At 48.2% G+C, this 19,252-nt stretch overlaps 1 protein-coding gene across 1 annotated transcript; it reads left to right on the top strand.

The window, feature by feature from the left end:
- Positions 1-674: 674 nt before the first annotated feature.
- On the top strand, positions 675-6,616 carry B3gnt6 (UDP-GlcNAc:betaGal beta-1,3-N-acetylglucosaminyltransferase 6). The gene is given in 2 exon segments (NM_001106211.2): positions 675-737; positions 4,235-6,616. A coding segment is annotated over 1 exon segment (1,179 nt). The 5' UTR covers positions 675-737; positions 4,235-4,242; the 3' UTR covers positions 5,422-6,616.
- Positions 6,617-19,252: the final 12,636 nt, after the last annotated feature.

The following is a 19,252-nucleotide window of genomic DNA, read 5'->3' as shown; positions in this document are numbered from 1 at the left end:
GTATAGCACACATTTGGTGTACACAAGGCCCTAGGTTCCAGTACCCCTACTCTCAATATCAGTATACTCTAATGTCATTTTTATGCATGTGTATATGTGCATACCAGAGGTCAAAATCAAGTGTCATTCTCCCTCACTTTCCCCATTAATTTTTGAGATGGAGTCTCTCGCTATTAACCTGGATCTGGCCAGCATGGCCCCATTTGCTCTTGTCTCTGTCTCTCCAGAGCTGGGGTTACAGGTATGCACCACTGTGCCTGGCATTCTACAGGTTCTAGAGGTCAAAACTCAGGCCTTCCCATTTACATAGCAAGCACTTCACTGAGCGAGTTCCCAAGCCCCTATATGCAACTTATAAAGACTTTAAAGAACGGTTTGTGTCACCAGCAGCTCCTACACCCAGAGTGGTTCTAATCTAGCAGGAATCTCCAATTGTGACAGAAAGCATTAAGATGAGTTGTCCATTCTATCAGCAAAGCCGGGTAGAGCATTCAAAGAATGGTCTCCCAGAGGAGGCAACATCCAAGTTTGATCTGCAAATGCAAGCAGTTGCACAGACTGAGGAAGCTTATGGTTACCTTCACCCTATCCCTGAGGAGGAGGAGTGATGGCCTGGATTGGTCAAATGCAAGAATACTAAACTAACCTACTGTTGAAGGGGTGGAACCCAGTGTGTAGCAAGGGTTGTCCTGGTCTGGGATAGCACAGGCCCGATTCTCCTCTCTCAAACACACAAGGTAAGACCGGGTGGGTAGTATCTTCTTATTGAGAAAAATATATTTGTGTGTGAGAGAAAAAGAGAGACAGCGAGCAGGAAAGGAGGGAGGGAGGAAGGGAAGGAGAGAGAGAGAGAACATGGAGGTCATAGGACAACTTGCAGGCATTTTACCATGTAAGTCCTGGCAACAGCAGGGTTGTCTACTGAAACATCTTGCCAAATCTCAGGGTTATTCTTTTGGGGAATTAATTTATTCTCCTTTCACCCCCACTCTCTTCTTTTTTTTTTTTTTGTTCTTTTTTTTCGGAGCTGGGGACCGAACCCAGGGCCTTGCGCTTCCTAGGCAAGCGCTCTACCACTGAGCTAAATCCCCAACCCCCACCCCACTCTCTTCTTAGAGTAGAAAACTGCATAGTCCATGCAGCCCCAAGGGTTCATGGAGAGCTGGGGAGACACCAGACAGCAAGAGATAGCAAAAGTTGCTTTGCCTATCATGTCCTCTACTCAAATACTACCCCCGCCCCCATCCCAGGAACACTGGCATGCTGCTGCGGGGCGGGGTAGCCCTGCCATCTGGGTCGCAAGCCAAAGGAGGAACTAGCTAAAGTAGTTCTTAGGAAGGAAGAGGGTAAACTCAGAGCAGAGAGAACTTATCACAAGTGTAGAGCAATAAGCAGTGAGCTGCAGCCCAAGGAGCACAAAGACCCAGTGAAGGATGGAGTCCTTCAGAGGGTGGTAGCCTGGCTCCATGCGGGCGCACCTAGTCGCACTAAGAGCACTATTTACTGTGCCTCTTAACCTGTGGCAGAAGTGTTTCTAGGTACTTAGTCGCATCAACTCACAGTATGAGCTACTGAGACAACCTGCCCAATCCCACAGGTAAAGGCTCTAGAGACCCACTGCCTTCTTTCATCCAAGTTCAGTTGCCACGGTGCCAAAGAGACAGATCTGTTGACCTGGACTTACCAGGAGGTGGCCTGTAGGAGCTGGTACGGGAGCTGAGCAAGGGAGCCGGGTCCGTGGAGACCAGCAGAGCTTTAGGCGTAGGGGCTCCAGGCAACTGGAAGAGTGGTTTAGAAAAGAGAGGTACAGCCGAAAGGACCAAAGAGAAGACACTTCAAGTTACAGCCAAGTCAGAGGTTGTACATCTTACACACAGAGCGAGCCAGCTCCGCCCTCGGAAAGGGCCGTGCCCTTCCCCACAGAATTTCCCTCTTTTTACACTGAAAGTTGGCTACGCTCCAGGTTCTTGAGACTTACCAAAATAAATGTTCTCTTCTTTGAAACCAAATTGACTGATGCATTAAGATTGAGAGAATTTTCCTTTCTAGAAATGACTCTACTCAAAGAATTGAAAACACGCATTTAAAAACAAACAACTCCGTCCCCAGCTCCGAAAAAAAAAAACCCAAAACAACAAACTACTCATAAAGCAGGTGTGTTCTGTATAGTTCAGTGTGTCTCAGTCTCCATCCTGAATGCTGGACTGCAGGCCATGACCACCCATCACAGCTGATTTAGAGAAATGCTTTTAAGTTATGCTTTAAGATGAGGACAGAAGGTGCCTATAACCCCATCACTAGGGAGGTGTTAAGGCAGGGAGGTCAGAAGTTCAAAACGAACCTAAACCATATAAAATCCTGTTTTTAAAAAGCTAAAATAACCAGAGCTTGGTGGTGCAAGCCTTCAATCCTAGCTCTTTGTGAGTTTCAGGCCAGCCAGTCTCAAAAAAATAAAAGTAAACCTAAAATATAATAGTTTAACCACCATAAATCTTTTATCACTTGTATGATCACTGAGAGATGTTATGTTTTTCAGGGAGGAAATCAAACCCAGGGAGATAACTAACCCACGGAAAGAGCTGAGACTCAGGTCCAATGTTCATCCCTATTTTATCCATTGTATTCACTGACAAAGTCTTTATAGGCCGCCAGTGTAGCCCTGTTGGCCGAGTGCTTGCCCAGCATGTATGAAGCAGTGAGTGCTATTACCAGCTCCACACACTCTAGGCATTGTGACATATTCCTGTAATTCCAGCACCCGGGAGGTAGAGGCAGGGGGATCAGAAGTTCAAGGATATCTTTGAAGGCCAGGCTAGAGTACATAAGACCTTGTCAGAAGAAATGGGGGAGGAGGAGATAAGGAAGGAAAAAGGGAGGGACAGAGAGTAGAAGCATTGAGGAGGGGAGGAAGAAAGAAAGGAAATTGAAATAAAATTACTGGCCCAAATTTGCTAAACACTAGCTTATGTCAAGTTGACATAAAAACTAGCCAGAACAGGAGAGAATCAGGAGTTAAAGGTCATCATCCTAGACTATAGTTTGAGGCTAGCATGGGCTCTGTATAATCCTTGATTACACGGTAAATGCACATAGGAAAAAGAGTAACTGCTACAGGACAGTGCCGACATGCACAACTAAGTAGAGAGAGGATTAAAGATCGGAATTTTTTTGGCAAGGTCAGAGGACATATGAGCAGGCTACTTGCAAGAAAGGCTTGGAAAATAACCAGTTGCAACAAGCAGACACAGAAGCATGTGGAGAGGAGGACGCCAAAGAGTCATAAGCCAATATCACCCAATGGCCACAGGCTACACAATTCTCACCACACCCCTGGAGAACAGTAATGTAATCCTTCATTGTAGACGAGAACATCAGGACCAGAGGTCTGACTGGCTCCCTTGTGGTGCAGTTTCAAGCAGTGACCAGGAAATGTCCTTTAGTTCACGCCCTGGCCTCATGCCCCGTTAGTCAGCTGCAGAGAGTCTATCAGAATCCGAACCTTAACCCAAGCAAGCAGTGTTTGCCCCCCAATATTGTCCTCCCAGCCAGTGCTGGATCCAGCTGGACAGAGACAGACAGGAAGGGGTAAAGAAATGGTGGTACCGCTGACAGAGAAAGGGCTGGATGGAAATCACAGCAAGGTGGAGACTGACTCTGGACATGTGTCTGTCATCCTGTGTCTGGCATCTAGGGGGTTATACGTCAGCCGTGACAAACACACCTATGAAACACTCTCAACTGTGGGAGACCTAAGATGCTCACTGTCTCCAGAAACTTGGACCCCTCCCCACCCCCATCCCTTGTTCTGCTTTAGTTCAGTTATTCTCCTGCCGCAGCCTCCCTGAATGCTGGGATTATAGATTTGAGCCACCATAGTGAGGGATACACAAACCAGGACCTTCTTCATGCTAGATGATATTATACCAACTGAACCAGGCCCTTTGGTTTGGTTTGGTTGGGTTGGGTTTTTCGGTTGGTTAGTTGACTTGGTTGTCATTGTTTGGTTGGTTGTTTGGTTTTTAAAGCAAGGTCTCATGTAACCTGTTTTGACCTTGAGCTCCCTATGTATGGAAGGATGACCTGAAATCTGAATCCTCCTGCCTCTTCCTTCTCATGTGCTGAGAGCCTACAGGCCTAATCCAAATACCGGGAGGGACCTGATGGGGATAAAGAAGGATTCCATTCGTATAAAAGATTCCTGGCTCATCTGTGACTCCTGCCTCCCACTCCCCAGCCCCCCAGATGGCTTTGCCCTGCAGTCGCAGGTCCAAGACTCCCAAGACACTGGCTTTCCTTCTAGTGGGTATGACTTTCGTGGTGCTGAACCAGTGGCTCCTCCAGGAGCCCATGCGGGAGAAAGCCAACGGTTCCGTGGTCACTCCCTGGTCTTCTGCAACTGCGGTGCTGCGTTTGCCGCTCCTCCCGGCGCCCCCCTGCGCGGCCAACGTCTCTGTGGACCTCCTGGATGGCTTCCAGGAGTTGCCCGCTAGGATCCAAGATTTCCTGCGCTACCGCCACTGCCGCCGCTTCCCGCAGCTGTGGGACGCGCCGCACAAATGCGTGGGGCCCCGCGGCGTCTTCCTGTTGCTGGCGGTGAAGTCGTCGCCTGCGCACTACGAGCGGCGCGAGCTGATCCGGCGCACCTGGGGCCAGGAGCGCAGCTACAGCGGCCGGCAGGTGCGTCGCCTCTTCCTGGTGGGGACCTCCTCTCCGGAGGAGGCGGCCCGCGAGCCTCAGCTGGCCGATCTGCTGAGCCTGGAGGCGCGCGAGCACGGCGACATGCTGCAGTGGGACTTCAAGGATACCTTCCTCAACCTCACACTCAAGCACCTGCACCTGCTCGACTGGACAGAGGAGCACTGCCCGGGCATGAGCTTCCTGCTCAGCTGCGACGACGACGTCTTCGTGCACACGGCCAACGTGCTGCACTTCCTGGAGGTGCAGTCGCCCGACCGCCACCTCTTCACCGGACAGCTTATGGCTGGTTCTGTGCCCATCCGCGAAAGCTGGAGCAAGTACTTCGTGCCCCGACAGCTCTTCCCGGGCACAGTCTACCCTGTGTACTGCAGCGGCGGCGGCTTCCTTCTGTCCCGCCGCACAGCCCAGGACCTGCGCACAGCCTCACACCATGTCCCGGTTTTCCCCATCGACGACGCCTACATGGGCATGTGTCTGCAGCAGGCCGGCCTGGCACCCAGCAACCACGAAGGCATCCGGCCCTTTGGCGTGCAGCTGCCCGGTACGAAACGCTCATCCTTTGACCCCTGCATCTACCGCGAGCTGCTGCTGGTGCACCGCTTCGCGCCTTATGAGATGCTGCTCATGTGGAAGGCGCTGCACGACCCGGCGCTGCAGTGTAGCCACAGACAGGATGCAGGGTCTCCCGAGGCCAGAGGGGAAATGATCTCCGATGCACACTGATGTCACCCAGAGGACAGATCTGGAAAACAGTATATCCTAGTGTACCTAGGTCCTAGCCTCATCTTCAGGGGTTCTGGTCCTATTGGTCAGGGGTGGCTTCAGACATGTAGGTGGTATTTTTCTTGTTTTAAGTCGACTCCAAGATCTCTGGGCTGGGAATATCTATCTGTTCCTCCTCACACACCAGTCTTCCAGGGCATCTGTCTTCTGTCCTCCATTCGTGCCCTTGTGGGCAGCAAGAGAGGCATGGTGGCCAAGATCAATGTCAGCTGTCAAAAGAAGCGCAATTATAAATGGTCATCTCCACTGTTTGCTCCACTAATGAGTAGAGCTCCCAGACGTCAGTTTACACTCAGAACTAAAAGGGTGTCTGGTAGCCTCGCTTCCGCCATGTTCCAGGACTCTGGTGAGGCCAGTAAAAAGCAAAGGCCCTTACGGGCAGTAGCTACACTTGCCTCTCCAATGCTTTAGGAAGTGCGTGCTTGAGTGGGCAGTGGCCACCTGTCCCGATGGTGTGGAGTATGTCTGTGAGAATATTGTATTAGTTTCCTGTTGCTGCTATAACAAATTCTCATTAACTTTCGAAGCCTAGGAATAAGCCCACTTGGCCTGTAGTTCTCTGACAACACAGGTCTCACTAGGCTAGCATCAAGGTGTTGTCTCACTAGGCTAAGGCAAGGTGTTGGTAAAACTGCTTTCTTTCCTAAGTATTCCACAGGGGAGAGCTCTCCGCTCCCATTCCCTAGCTTCTAGAGGGAGAGAGGGGTCCTTTACCTTCAAAACCAGCAACGCTACCTTTCCCTACAGCCACATTTCTTGCTGATTCTTCTCCTCCATCCACACCTCCTTCCCTGGAACTAAACCCTGGGTCCACTTGTTAGCCCAGGCTTCGCTTACCATCTGTTTGTTTGCTCAAGCTGCTCTGAAACTTGTTGGGGAGATAAGCATGGTTTTGAATTCCGGAACCTCCTGCCTTTACCTCCCAAAGGGTGGGCTGCAGGTTTGTCTTCACGCCCAGCTATTATCTTCATGTTGTAAAGCGAGATCACTAGGTCTATTATAGCTCATCACGTCGTTTAAATGTAACCTAGTTTAGATGGGGGCATGGACATCCTTGGAGGACCATTAGTGCTGTCTCCCATGGTGCCACACACACATATGTGTGGGATAAACAACAATAAATGGAGGAAATGAACTCGCGACAGGCATGCTGTTTCCTCAACAGACAGTCCTGATACCAGCTCTGATCTCAAACAATTGAGCATTATTAATCCTGGATTTCCTGCTTTAGTGCCTTGTTCTCAGTTCCCTGGCAGAAGGTTGTCTCCATTTGGGGGTGGGGGGACAGGGGAAGGTATTACAATTCTGGCATTCCGTGTTTAGGAATGTGAGAAAGGCAGCAGATCTAGGTCTGCCATGTGACTCTGGGGCCTGGCCGCTCATGTCAAGAACAGGAAAGGCCACTGGGTCTAGGGGAATCTCTTCTCCCTCCAGCCTCACCTGAAGTCACCTGGAAGATCAAGCACGTTGGATGCCGCCTCCTGGCTTATGTGCCGCCAGGGGGCGCCTCTGACCCACGGCCCGTCTCTCCTTGTTGGCGCTAGGCTGGCCGACTGATCTAAGGTTTCAGGGTGTCCAATTCCAACTGGCATCCTGAAAGGCATGGAGCACCGGGCATCGTTAGACTAGCGGCTGGGGAGCTGGATCATACCTCGTGTCACCCGCCCTCATTCTGCACTCAGAACTCTCAGGGAGTGGCCACCCTTGGGTGCCCTGACTTTCTTTGAAAAGCCTAGCATACTCTGATATCCTAAGGACCTCAGGAGTTGGAAAAAGATGTTCCTGACTCACGGCGATAGAGCCAAATATCCTATGTGAAATTGATAACCCCTAGAAGGGTGTGATACCTGCCAAATCCCACAGCCCTCTGGAAGTTGAGGCACCGGGTACCAAGTTCTGGGCCTGGGCTGAAACCACTGCAAGACCCGGTCGCAAAAGGAGAAAACCTAGGTAGGCTTGCCTGGAACTCGTACTGAGTTGAGAAAGGCTTTGAAATACTAATTTTTTTTTCTGCCACCAGCTTCCAATTCCTAGATTATAAACCGGCTCCACCATAACCAGCCCCCAAAATTATTTTTTAAAGTCTCAGAAGTTAGGGCTGGAAAGATGGCTCAGCAGTTAAAGACACTTGCTGCCAAGCCTAACGACATGAGTTCATTTATCCAGACAGCAGATACACAGAAATAAAGGTGTGAGGGGTTTTTGGGTTTTGTTTTTGCCTCGTTTTGTCTTAGAAGGGACAGGAGTGGTGGCTCCATGCTTAAGAGGTCTTACTGCTCCTGCAGAAGACCAGGGTTCAGTTCCCAGAAACCACATGGTGTCTCAAAATCAATTCCTGTCCCTGGGATTCAATGCTGTCTTCTGGCTTTGGGGGATCACTAGGTACCCCTGTATTCACGTGATCTCATGAACTCACCCAGGTACATAAACCGTTTTATTTTATTTTTTTAATCCTCAGAAGTTTACAGCTAAATCAAATTAAGTTCCTCTTTTTAAAATATGTATTTATCCATTTTTTATTTAAGACATGATCTCACGAAGCCCAGGCTTGACCACAATTGGCTGTATAGTTGCGAATGGCCCTGAATTCCTGTTCTCCTGCCCTGGAATTCCAAGTGCTGCTTTTCTAGGTCTTTCTATAAGGATGTCACCCTGTCCCCAGTCCTGGAATAAAGTTCTTACACGATCTAATCATACTTTTTAAAAAAAATCAGTACATTACTTAATTTCATATAAAATTTAAACAAAAATTTAAGCATGTTAAAATAAGTATAGCTTGAGCATATCAAAAATTTTCTCTACATATTCTGAAACATTCCTCCAGGGGGCAGAATACCTTCTCGAGAACTATTAGGCTGCACAGAGACCCCTCACAGATAGAAAACGGATTAAATTAGTTAAGAAAACACACCCATTTCTAGATGCAAAATCAATGTAGTTTCTGTATCAAGACATCCAGGAAAGCTATTGCTTTGTGGATGTCGCTTTGTTTGGGTTTCATTTGTTTATTTCAGTGTTTTGAGACAGGGTCTTGCCCTATTGCCTGTTGTTCCATGGAAGGGACATGGACGTCCTTGACACCCACATGCCCAGGCTTGTCACAAACTCATGCTTTGTAATCCCAGTGCTTGAGCTGAGGCAGGAGGATTACCTAAGGTCTAGGCCAGCCTGAGTTACAGAGCAAGTCTCCAAAAACAAAACAAAACATTGTAAAACGTCAGTATAATAGAAACCAAATGTACTTCGGACTGAGTATGAGAAGACAGAAGCAGTAATACGTTTTAAGATGTCTTTAAATATGTAAATTAATGTCTAGAGACAGCATGTCGTCAAGTCACAGCTAACCCTCTGCTTCATTGGATTCTTGTCCCCAGAAACAGTAATTACCAACTGTTATGATCTCCATGTGGCTAGGGTGAGGGCTGATGTCCAGGAAGAGAGGAGACTTCTTCAAGATCAAAGGGGTCTACAGAGCATCAGGGACTAAGTCCCCTGCCTCCTGCCGCCTCCTGAGCTCTGCCCAGTCCCTATCCCTGCTGGTCACTCACCCTCTGAGCAGAGAGCAGCAGAGGCCAGTGGCCAGCCTGCAGCTTCCAAGAGGAGACAGACAGCAATTTGGTTGTCTGTTATCTTTATAGTGTCTGAACTGCTACTGGACTGGCCCTCCCTTTGCCCTATAGCACTTGAGGAACTGCCAATCTTTCCGCATTAAATCAACATCCTAACAATGTCTTCTGAGAGTAAGGCCCTCTTCACCCTGGGACAGTCATTTCAGACTAATGCTGGCTGCTGTAGGCTGCCCCTCCCCCCAAGCTTGTACCCCACCCACCTGTGAATAACCAACAGCTCAGTGCAAGAGGCGTCTTTCCAGATTGACCTCAGTGCTCCCACGAACACAATGACATCAGACCTCAGTGCTCCCACGAACACAATGACATCAGACCTCAGTGCTCCCACGAACACAATGACATCAGACCTCAGTGCTCCCACGAACACAATGACATCAGACCTCAGTGCTCCCACGAACACAATGACATCAGACCTCAGTGCTCCCACGAACACAATGACATCAGACCTCAGTGCTCCCACAAACACAATGACATCAGACCTCAGTGCTCCCACGAACACAATGACATCAGACCTCAGTGCTCCCACGAACACAATGACATCAGACCTGAGTGCTCCCACAAACACAATGACATCAGACCTCAGTGCTCCCACGAACACAGATGATATCACATCTCAATGCTCCCACAACACAGTGACATCAGACCTCAGTGCTCCCACGAACACAATGACATCAGACCTCAGTGCTCCCACAAACACAATGACATCAGACCTCAGTGCTCCCACAAACACAATGACATCAGACCTCAGTGCTCCCACAAACACAATGACATCAGACCTCAGTGCTCCCACGAACACAGATGATATCACATCTCAATGCTCCCACGACACAATGACATCAGTTTTCAAAATGCCATCCTTGTTCTTCATTCTCGCCCTCCAGACTTGTAAGCAGAGGGAAGACTGAGTAGAGATTTACCCATTTACCTATGGTCCTTGACTGCTGAGGTAGGGGGATAAGCTGAGCAGAAGGAAGGACAGGGGAGAGGGGGAACATGGTAAGCAGGAAGCCCCACCTATAGGAGGAAGAAGAGGAAGGTTCTAAGACAACAGAATTGGGAGGAACTTGGAACCTTGTTGGGATAGGTGGGAGGAAGTGCCCTTGGGTTTCCGGTAAGGTGAAATTAATTCCTCAAAGGTGGTTATGATGTGGGAGGGAGACTCTGGAAGCTCCTGAGAGACATGGAAGTCCCTGACACACACATCTACCTCAAGCACTCAGAGATGAGGACAGCTGTTGGGGTACTGGGGCTCCAATGAGCAGGACCCCTGATAACAGTTCACTTTTGGGTCCCAGGGGCCCAGTGTTGTGAACTTGTAGTTTATCCAATGCCGTTGGCTTTCCAGGTGAAAAAAGCATGGAACCTTCGGGTGACTCAAAGCTTCCTCTCTGAGTAAGCCTTCCAATCCCTAACCTTCAAGGAACACCAGGTCCACCTCTCCCTGGCAGCCATTAAGGCCCACGTGGACAGCCTCTGACCCCATAAGCCACTTACAAGTACTGAGCCACTCACACAGAGAAGGGTCAGAGTCCAGGCTAGAGAGGCACTGTGACTCTTTTACCTGCTAAAGACAGGGACATGGATAGGGGTCCCCACTCCAGTGTGGACTATCTCAGTGCTTTGAAAAGCAGTGTGGGAGTTCTACAAAAGTTAAGCATCATTGCCAGGGTGTGGTGGTACACACCTGCCAGGCTAGCACTTGAGAGGCTGAGTCAGGAGACAGAGTTCAAGGTCAGATAGTGCTACCAAGGGAGAGTCTTTAAAAATAACAAAGGGGGCTGATGAGATGGCTCAGAGGTTTCCAACACTGACTGTTCTTCCTGAGGTCCTGAGTTCAATTCTCAGCAACCACATGGTAGCTAGGGACTGTCTACAAAGAGATCCAATGCCCCTCTGGTGTGTAGTTGTACATCCAGAAAGAGCATTCACATTTCAAAAAAAACAAAAACCAAAAAACTAAATAAAATCCAAGCAGATGTGGCAGTGCATAGCTGTGATGGCAACATTGGAAGTGAAGCAGAAGGATCAGAGTTCAATGCCTCCCTCAGCTACACAGAAAATTTAAAGTTGCAGTAGACGATATAACAGAAACCCTGACTCAGCATATAAAGGGACTTGCTTCCAAACCTGATGACATGAGTTCAGTCCCCTGGCCCCGCATGGCGGAAGGAGAAAGCCAACTTTTGCAAGTTGGCCTTTGACCTCAGGACTTGTCCCCCGCCATAAATAATTTTTAAAAATATTTCACTTATTTTTAAGTTTTATATGTACAAGTGTTTCATCTGCATATATGTTCGAGGACTACAAGCCTAAACGATTGTCTTTAGGTTAAATGTGTTGGAGGTTGGAGAGACAGCTCAGCAGTTAAAAGCACTGACTGCTCTTTGCAGAGGACCTGGGGTGAATCTCCAGCACCTAGCTCAGAACCATCTATAACTCCGGTTTCAGGGATCCAACACTGTCTTCTGGCCTTAAAGGCACAAGGCATGTATGAGTTTCGCAGACATACATGTAGGCAAAACACCCATATGCATAAAATAATAAAAACAGATAAATAAAAATCATCATGAGAATCAGGCACGTGTAACACTGGGGCTGAGGTCCATTGTCACGTGAGAACATGTGCTTGTCACGCTTGAGATCCCAGTCCTGTTCTCAGCACCAAAACCACAAACGAAACCACACGGATTACCCTGGAATCACGATTCTACCCCCAGGCATTCCTGTGAGAGCAGAAAGCTCGAGTCCTCCCCAAAACTCTTATGCAGATGTGCGTGTAACAGGGCCCCAGACTTAGCACAACTGACTCCGTGAGGGAAGAACCATTCAGGCTGCAAACCTCGGCACAAAGCATCACCTGCCAAAACTAAATTCATCAAAGCCCATAGTTCTGGGGAAAGTCTCTTAATCTTGCTTTTTGGTTTCTACAGTTCTGCTTCTGGCTAATTGTTCTTGTTGACTGAAGTATGTCAGTCCATGGTCTTTGTGCTTAAAAGCTCACCCTGAGAAAGGCCTGGTACTGTGTTGAGATCCCAAAGATCAGTGCAGTCGCTGGCTGGCCAATAAAGATGCTCTGTTGGCTTAAACCCATGTCCAAACAGTCTTCTCTGGTGAATTCCCCTCAACAGTGCACAGTGCCATTATTCACAGTAGCCAAAAAGTGTGGAGGGCCCAGGCACCCACCAAAAATGAACGGATAAGCAAAATCTGCATATCTGCACAATGGGCTATTATCCAACCATGAATGGAGATAAAGTCCTGATTCATGCTCTAACATGACAAAGAAGGCTAAGTGAAAGTCTGCAGAAAGAAAAGGCCTCATGTTGTATGATTCCATTGTGTGAAACGTCCATGGCAGGCGAGTCCAAGGAGACAGTGGAATGGCTGTAGCCGGGGCAACGCGGGGATGCTGGGGCATGACTAAGGGTGAACACTAATGTTCTTTTGGAGTGAGAAGAATATGTTCTCAAGTTGACTTTCAGTGATGGCTGTCCAATTTAGATATTAAACCACTGGATTTTATACTTTAAAGAATTATCATTTAGGGTTGGCCCTTGTGCAAACTAAGCTAATGTTCTCTAACACTGGTTTATATAGCCCCGCCCCAGTCTCTAAAGGGAGAATTTTATGATAGGTAAATTGTATCTCAGCAATGCATTTTTTAAAAAAGGATTTAGCTAGAGGAATGTCACCCCCTCCTCTTCCCTGCTCCCCGACTCCATTCTCCCCTTCTTCCCACACCTCACCATGTGCCTGGGAGGAAACAAGCAACCTCTTTGTTCCTCAGCACAAGTTCTGTCAGACTTCCTCAGACAGGTGAGCCTCTTTATTCTTGGACTGCTTCCTGGCCTCCGTGAAGAGCAGTGCTTTTAATACCTATTGATCTATCTACTATCTATCTATCTATCTATCTATCTATCTATCTATCTATCTATCTATCTACTATCTACTATCTGTCTGTCTGTCTACTATCTATCTACTATCTATCTTCTATCTACCTATCTATCTACCTATCATCTATCTATCTATCTGTCTGTCCTCTCTCTCTCTCTCTCTCTCTCTCTCTCTCTCTCTCTCTCTCTCTCTCTCTCTCTCTCCCCAGAGTGTCACTGTATAGCTCAGCTGGCCTTAAACTTGAGGTGGTTCTCCTACCTCATCTGGGAAGATAGGAAAGGCGGCAGCATACTTACTGTGATGGTTTGAATGAGAATAGACCTCATAGGCACACATATTTGAAAAATTGGTCCTCATTGGTGGAGCTATTTGGAAGGGTTAAAAGATGGAGGAGGAGGTTTGGTGCAGGAGTGTGTCACTGAGTTAGTGTTCTCTCTCTCTCTCTCTCTCTCTCTCTCTTTCTCTCTCGGATGATTAGGTAATTATGTAAGTTCCAGTACTGTGCTACCCACCATGATGGTCATAGAGTCTAACTGTCTGGAACTATAAACTTCCAATAAACTCTATAAGTTGGTTTTGGTCTTGGCTATGGTGCCTCCTCACAGCAGTAGAAAAGTAACTAAGACACCATGTTAGAAGGGCTAGAAGCCAAGGCCTGAGCATGCTAAGTAAGTGCTGTACCACTGAGCCCCATCTCCAGCCTCTGCTGCTTCCAATATGGCAAAATAGGATCAGTATTTCAGACAAGGATAGAATAAGGACAACCCAAAGGCCATTCTGTCCCCCATTCTGGTTGTGCATGGCATCTGCTTCTGGGAAGTACAACCTGACTTCTCATGTTCTGTGGGGTGTGCTAGCAGCTACTCCAAACAAGAATCTGGTTGTTTATTTTTGAGACAGCCTTACTGTGTAATCCAGTGTGACTGACTGTAAACTATGTGTGTGCGTGTGCCTGAGTATGTGTGTGTACACGTGTGCCTGTGTGTGTACACGTGTGCCTGTGTGTGTACACGTGTGCCTGTGTGTGTACACGTGTGCCTGTGTGTGTACATGTATGCCTGTGTGTATGTGTACACGGGTGCCTCAGTCTGTGTGTGTGCATGTGTGTGTACACATGTGCCTTTGTGTGTGTACACGTGTGCCTGTGTGTGTACATGTGTGCCTGTGTGTATGTGTATACGTGTGCCTCTGTCTGTGTGTGCATGTGTGTGTACACGTGTGCCTGTGTGTGTACACGGGTGCCTCTGTGTGTGTGTGGGGGGTGTGTGTATGTATACGTGTACCTCTGTGTGTGTGTGTACACATGTGCCTCTGTGTGTGTGTGTGCATGTATGCGTGTGTGTGTGCATGTGGAAGGGAGAGGTCAAAGTTGCTGTATTCCTCAGTTGCTCTCTGCTCTGTTTTCTGAGGTGAGGTCCCTCACTGAGCCTGACACTCCCGTCTTCAGCTCTGTTGGCCACTGAACTCTAGGGACTTGCTAGTCCCTGCTTCCCCGGTGGGGACTATAAGCAAAGGCCCTCACATGTGGCTTGTTTCCTTTCCTGGTGGGAATCAGATCAGATGTTCTCATTCTCATACAGCCAATGCTTTGCTGACAAAGCCATCTCTCCATCCCGACTGATCTTTCAATCTTCCTGCCTCAGCCCAAGCAATGACGTCACAGGCACACCCTCTCACCCAGCCTAGCTGTAAGGCCTGGATTCCTAACCGGACTCCTTGCATTTTTTTAATTTAATTTTTTTAATTGGTTTGTTTTTGTGGGTGGTGTTTCTAACATTTTAGTCTTTTCTATGCAATTTATTTTTGTTTCATGTGCATTGGTGTTTTTGCCTGCATGTATGTCTGTGGAAGGGTGTCAGAAACTGGAGTTGTAGACAGTGGTGAGCTGCCATGTGTGTGCTGGGAATTGAACCCCGGGCCTTTGGAAGAGCAGCCAGTGCTCCTAGCTGTTGAACCAGCACCCCACCCCCACCCCCCAGCCCCTCTTCTGCATTCTGAATCCCTGGCCTGAAATCACTTCGTGGGATTGGTTAACGTGGCTCCCATTTCGTTTCACCTAAAGAGACTGGGCACTAAGAGTTGCTATGCTGGGACACTCCACGTGTAGAGGGCCTCTCTGCATGTTTTATTTTAGCGTATATAACATATGTTGTATGATAAAAGCATGTCCATGCTGTGGCATGTGCATGGAGATCACAGTATAACCTTGGATGTCTGTCCTCATCTCCTACCTTGTTTGAGACAGTCTGTCTGTCACTTCTGTGGCAGGTTGATGGACTTGCTTCTGGGCTCCAAAATATTTGTGTAGGCTGCCTCTCTAGTTCTGCTCCTGCAGCACACATAGCCTCTCTCCTGGGTTGGCTTCATTTCATGCCTGCAGCATTCCTTGGTGGATGCCCCATGTCCTGGTATCTCCAGCTTAATGCTGAGCCCCTACTTGCAGAAAAACTGCCGTGCATTGTCCGAGCCCAGGGTGTGTGTGTTGGGGGTGCTTCTAGAACCTTGTGCAAACCTCCATGACTTCACTCTTTCTCCCGTGCCTGAAAAGCCAGTACCATGTGAACAACATTGCCAAGTTCTGCTTTCAGCTCAGGATGTAGCTTTATCCCCCAGGACCAAAGCTGTAGTGGCTTCTGTATGTCTTGGAAAAAAAATCTTTCTTAGACTGTTGCTTGTCTGTCTGTTTGGTTTTAACAGAGAGCCCCTTCATGATGGCTAAGCATGGCTGTCCCCTTTACACACCTGGGAAGAGGGAGCATCCACTGAGGAAGCAATGCCATTAGATTTGCCTGTGGGTATCACTGTGGGGCGTTTCTTGACTGCTAAATTGATGGAGGAGAGCCTACCCTACTGTGGGTGGTAGTTCCGCTGGGCTGGTGGGCCTCTGTTATACAAGAAATCAGCTGAGCAGAAGCAGGGAGCACGTCAGCGAGCCATAGTCATCCATGGTCTCTGCTTCAGTCCCTACCACTAGGTTCCTGCCCTGGCTTCCGTCAGTGATGAATTACGTCCTAGAAATGTAAGATGAAATACACCCTTTCCACTCCAAGCCGCCTTTGCTTATGACAGTTTTTATCAGAGCAACAAGGAGGCAAACTAAAACTCCCTTCCTTCTTCAGGGTTCTCAGTGCAGGCTCTCTCCTTGGAAGGGAGCTTGCATTTCCATATGATGGCTCTTCTGGTGGGCAAGGTCTTGCCTTTAGAGACTCTTCTTCTGTTTTATTTTTATTTATATGAGTACACTGTAGCTGTCTTCAGACACACCAGAAGAGGGTATCAGATCCCATTACAGATGGTTGTGAGCCACCATGTGGTTGCTGGGAATTGAACTCAGGACCTTTGGAAGAGCAGTCAGTGCTCTTAACCACTGAGCCATCTCTCCAGCTCGAGACTCTTCTTTTCCAATCATCCCAAGGCACAGAGTTAGGTTTTCTCTTGGGGACAATCTTCTCAACAGCTGCCCTTGCATCGGCCTTGCCTGAAACCTTAAGCTCGCTCCTGTCCACCACCAAACCACACTATGTTCCTATCTCTCTGCTCCACTGTTCCTCCTCTCACTGCAGACCTAGACAAGTGCAGTGAGCAGCAGCTGTGACAGAGCCTGGTTATTATTATTTCCTGTCTTGGAAGGAACATTTGCCCTATTGAACAAATTAGTCCACTGGATATTTTTGTTTGTTTTGTTTTGTTTTAGTTTGGCTTACCTTTATGTCTGAAACGTGAGCAGGATATACCGAGATTTTAACTGGAATGTAATACAAATGGATTCTAGCCCAATTCCTGATAAGAGTCTTAATCCCCTTCTGAAACCTAATGAACTGGGCGTCCATTGTACATATTACCCTTGGCATCTCATCCTCTAAACTCCTATCACAATGTCCCTTCGAGTTCTGCCTACACCTTTCTAGTATGTTCTCTACTCTCCCACATTCCTCTTGCAAAACAATTCCAAATGACTTGCTCAGGTTTATTACAACAAAACACCACCCATAATACCAATTTTCTGTATTAGTGACTTTCATCGTTGCTCTGACAGCTGCTATTTAGAAAAGGGATTTTTTTGACTGACAGTTTGAGAAAGGACACACAAGGTGGCTAGCCACACTGAGTCCACAGTTAAGCACAGAGTGGACAGGGGCGGGGCTGTAAAATCTCAAAGCCTTAGAAGGTTCAAAGTCTGACCTACATCCCCCTTTGAGGCATCACCTCCTGAAAGTTCTACAGCCTTTCCAAACAGCGCCATCTGCTGGAGACCAAGTGTTTAAACACATGAGCCTATGTGGGGATATTTCCACAACACCAATAGTCCCCAGCATTTAGTAGGCTGAGGTGGAGGAAACATGTAAACCTGGGAGTCCTCGGCTAGCCAAAATGATTAAAAACAAAGGAGGAGGAGGGGGAGGAGGAGAAGGAGGGGGAGGAGGAGGAGGAGGAAGAAAGAGAGAGAGAGGGAGGGAGGAAGGAAGGAAGGAAGGAAGAAAGAAAGAAAGAAAGAAAGAAAGAAAGAAAGAAAGAAAGAAAGAAAGAAAGAGGAAACGATCATTATGAGTTTACCCAGGAAACAATGTAACGCTATTATTACTCAGGAACAGTAATGACAGTGTTACTGACCTGTGCAGAGACAATTCCATTCCTGGGCATTGTCGAGGGGTGTAGAGCTCTGCAGAGCTAGGTAGAATGGGTTGGGATATAAGAGATTCTGACAAGTAGGAGGGACAGGGATATCCCAGTTCCCAGTTACAAGGGAATTTAAGTAGAGGTTGGACAGCAGGTCAAGGAGCCCACAGTGATGTCCTTTCTCTGAAAGCCAGGAGAGAAGGAGAAAAAGGAGAAGGAGAAAGAGAAGGAAGGAGAAGGAAAAGGAGAAGGAAGGAGAGGAGAAGAAGGAGAAGGATAAGGAAGGAGAAGGGAGGAGAAGGATAAGGAAGGAGAAGGAGAAGGAGAGAAGGAGAAGGAGAGGAGAAGGAGAAGAAGGAGAAGGAGAAGGAGAGATCCAACACAAGACTAGATAGAACCAGCATAGTTCGGTAGGTCTGGATCCCGGTTCTGCTGTTTACTAATTTTGTGACCCGGGGCATCTCCCTGAGGTTCAGGTCTGTCATTGGCTAAGTGGGGCTAATAACTGTGAGAATTTAATGGGAAAAGACCTACCATCAGGCTCTTTAATGGCACCATTAGATGACTAAGCTCATAAAAACCAATTGGCAGGGTCCTAAGGCCAACGCATTGGCAAAGATGCATCATCCGCCCCTCAGAAAGCCTTGTTAGGCAGCCGGGCTCTTCCTGGCACGTCTTGATCTTCTGCTCCCCAAGGATCAGAAAACTGCTCCCTTCATCAAGTCCAGATGCCCTCGGCAGGTCGCCGTCTCTCTAGGTTTCTTGCCACATCCGTCAGGAAGGTGGAAACTGCCAGAGATGGGCTCTGAGACAGGCCTCCTAGGCTAAGCCGGGCTCTAAGGCACCTGGGACTAATCGCCAGGTTACAGTGTGTCTGCTGCTGGAGACACAAATCTTTACAAAATGAGCAGGCCAGGCTGGATGACAGTAGCAGCTAGAGGCCCCCAGAAGGACTCCCCAGGAGTCAAGCCAATCAGCCACCACAACTGCAGCTTGGGTGCTGCTATGGGGGTTCCACAGTGCGGGTCTCACGTCTAAGGCCCACAGCTAAGGAGTCAAGGCAGAGCCTGTGAATGAAACCAACACATGATACCCCTCCCCTGGCTTCATACTCTGAGCTATAGAAGAGAGTCAGGGAATTCTCTGAATACTATGGTTTTGAAGAACACACTTTTCCAGACATGACCCCTGTTCTGTCTCTGAAGATACGAGAGGTGCTCTGCCAGAGGCAATGCTGCCTACTTCCTTGCTCGAGGATTTTGACTGAACCTTTTGACTTTTCTGCCCCCACAGTCACCATGTTCTTCTCCTGGAAAGCCCATTTTACAGACATGGAAACTGAGACCAGTAACTGGTGGAGTGAACCTTGGATCCAGATCTGCTTTGTGGGTCAAGGGCCCTGGGCAGAGACATGTTGAGGCTGTGTGTGGTCACTGGAAGTGCTTTTCTGTGGGGATGGAACGAATAAAAAACCCTGGGCTAGCCACAGACCAGGACTAAGGGAGACAGAGAGCGAAACCTAGTACAGTCTTGGAACATTGTGCTTGGAGGACAGCATCACGTTGAAAACTCTGCTCAGATGGAGCTACACTTGGGTGGCCAGAGACAGAGGTGAGGTAGAAGGCAGGGTG

This window comes from Rattus norvegicus, chromosome 1 (assembly GCF_021556685.1).
Source record: "Rattus norvegicus strain SHRSP/BbbUtx chromosome 1, alternate assembly SHRSP_T2T, whole genome shotgun sequence".
NCBI classification, from domain to species: Eukaryota; Metazoa; Chordata; class Mammalia; order Rodentia; family Muridae; genus Rattus; species Rattus norvegicus.
The sequence above is the reverse complement of the archived record's forward strand: the minus strand, read 5'-3'. Positions and strand labels throughout refer to the sequence as shown.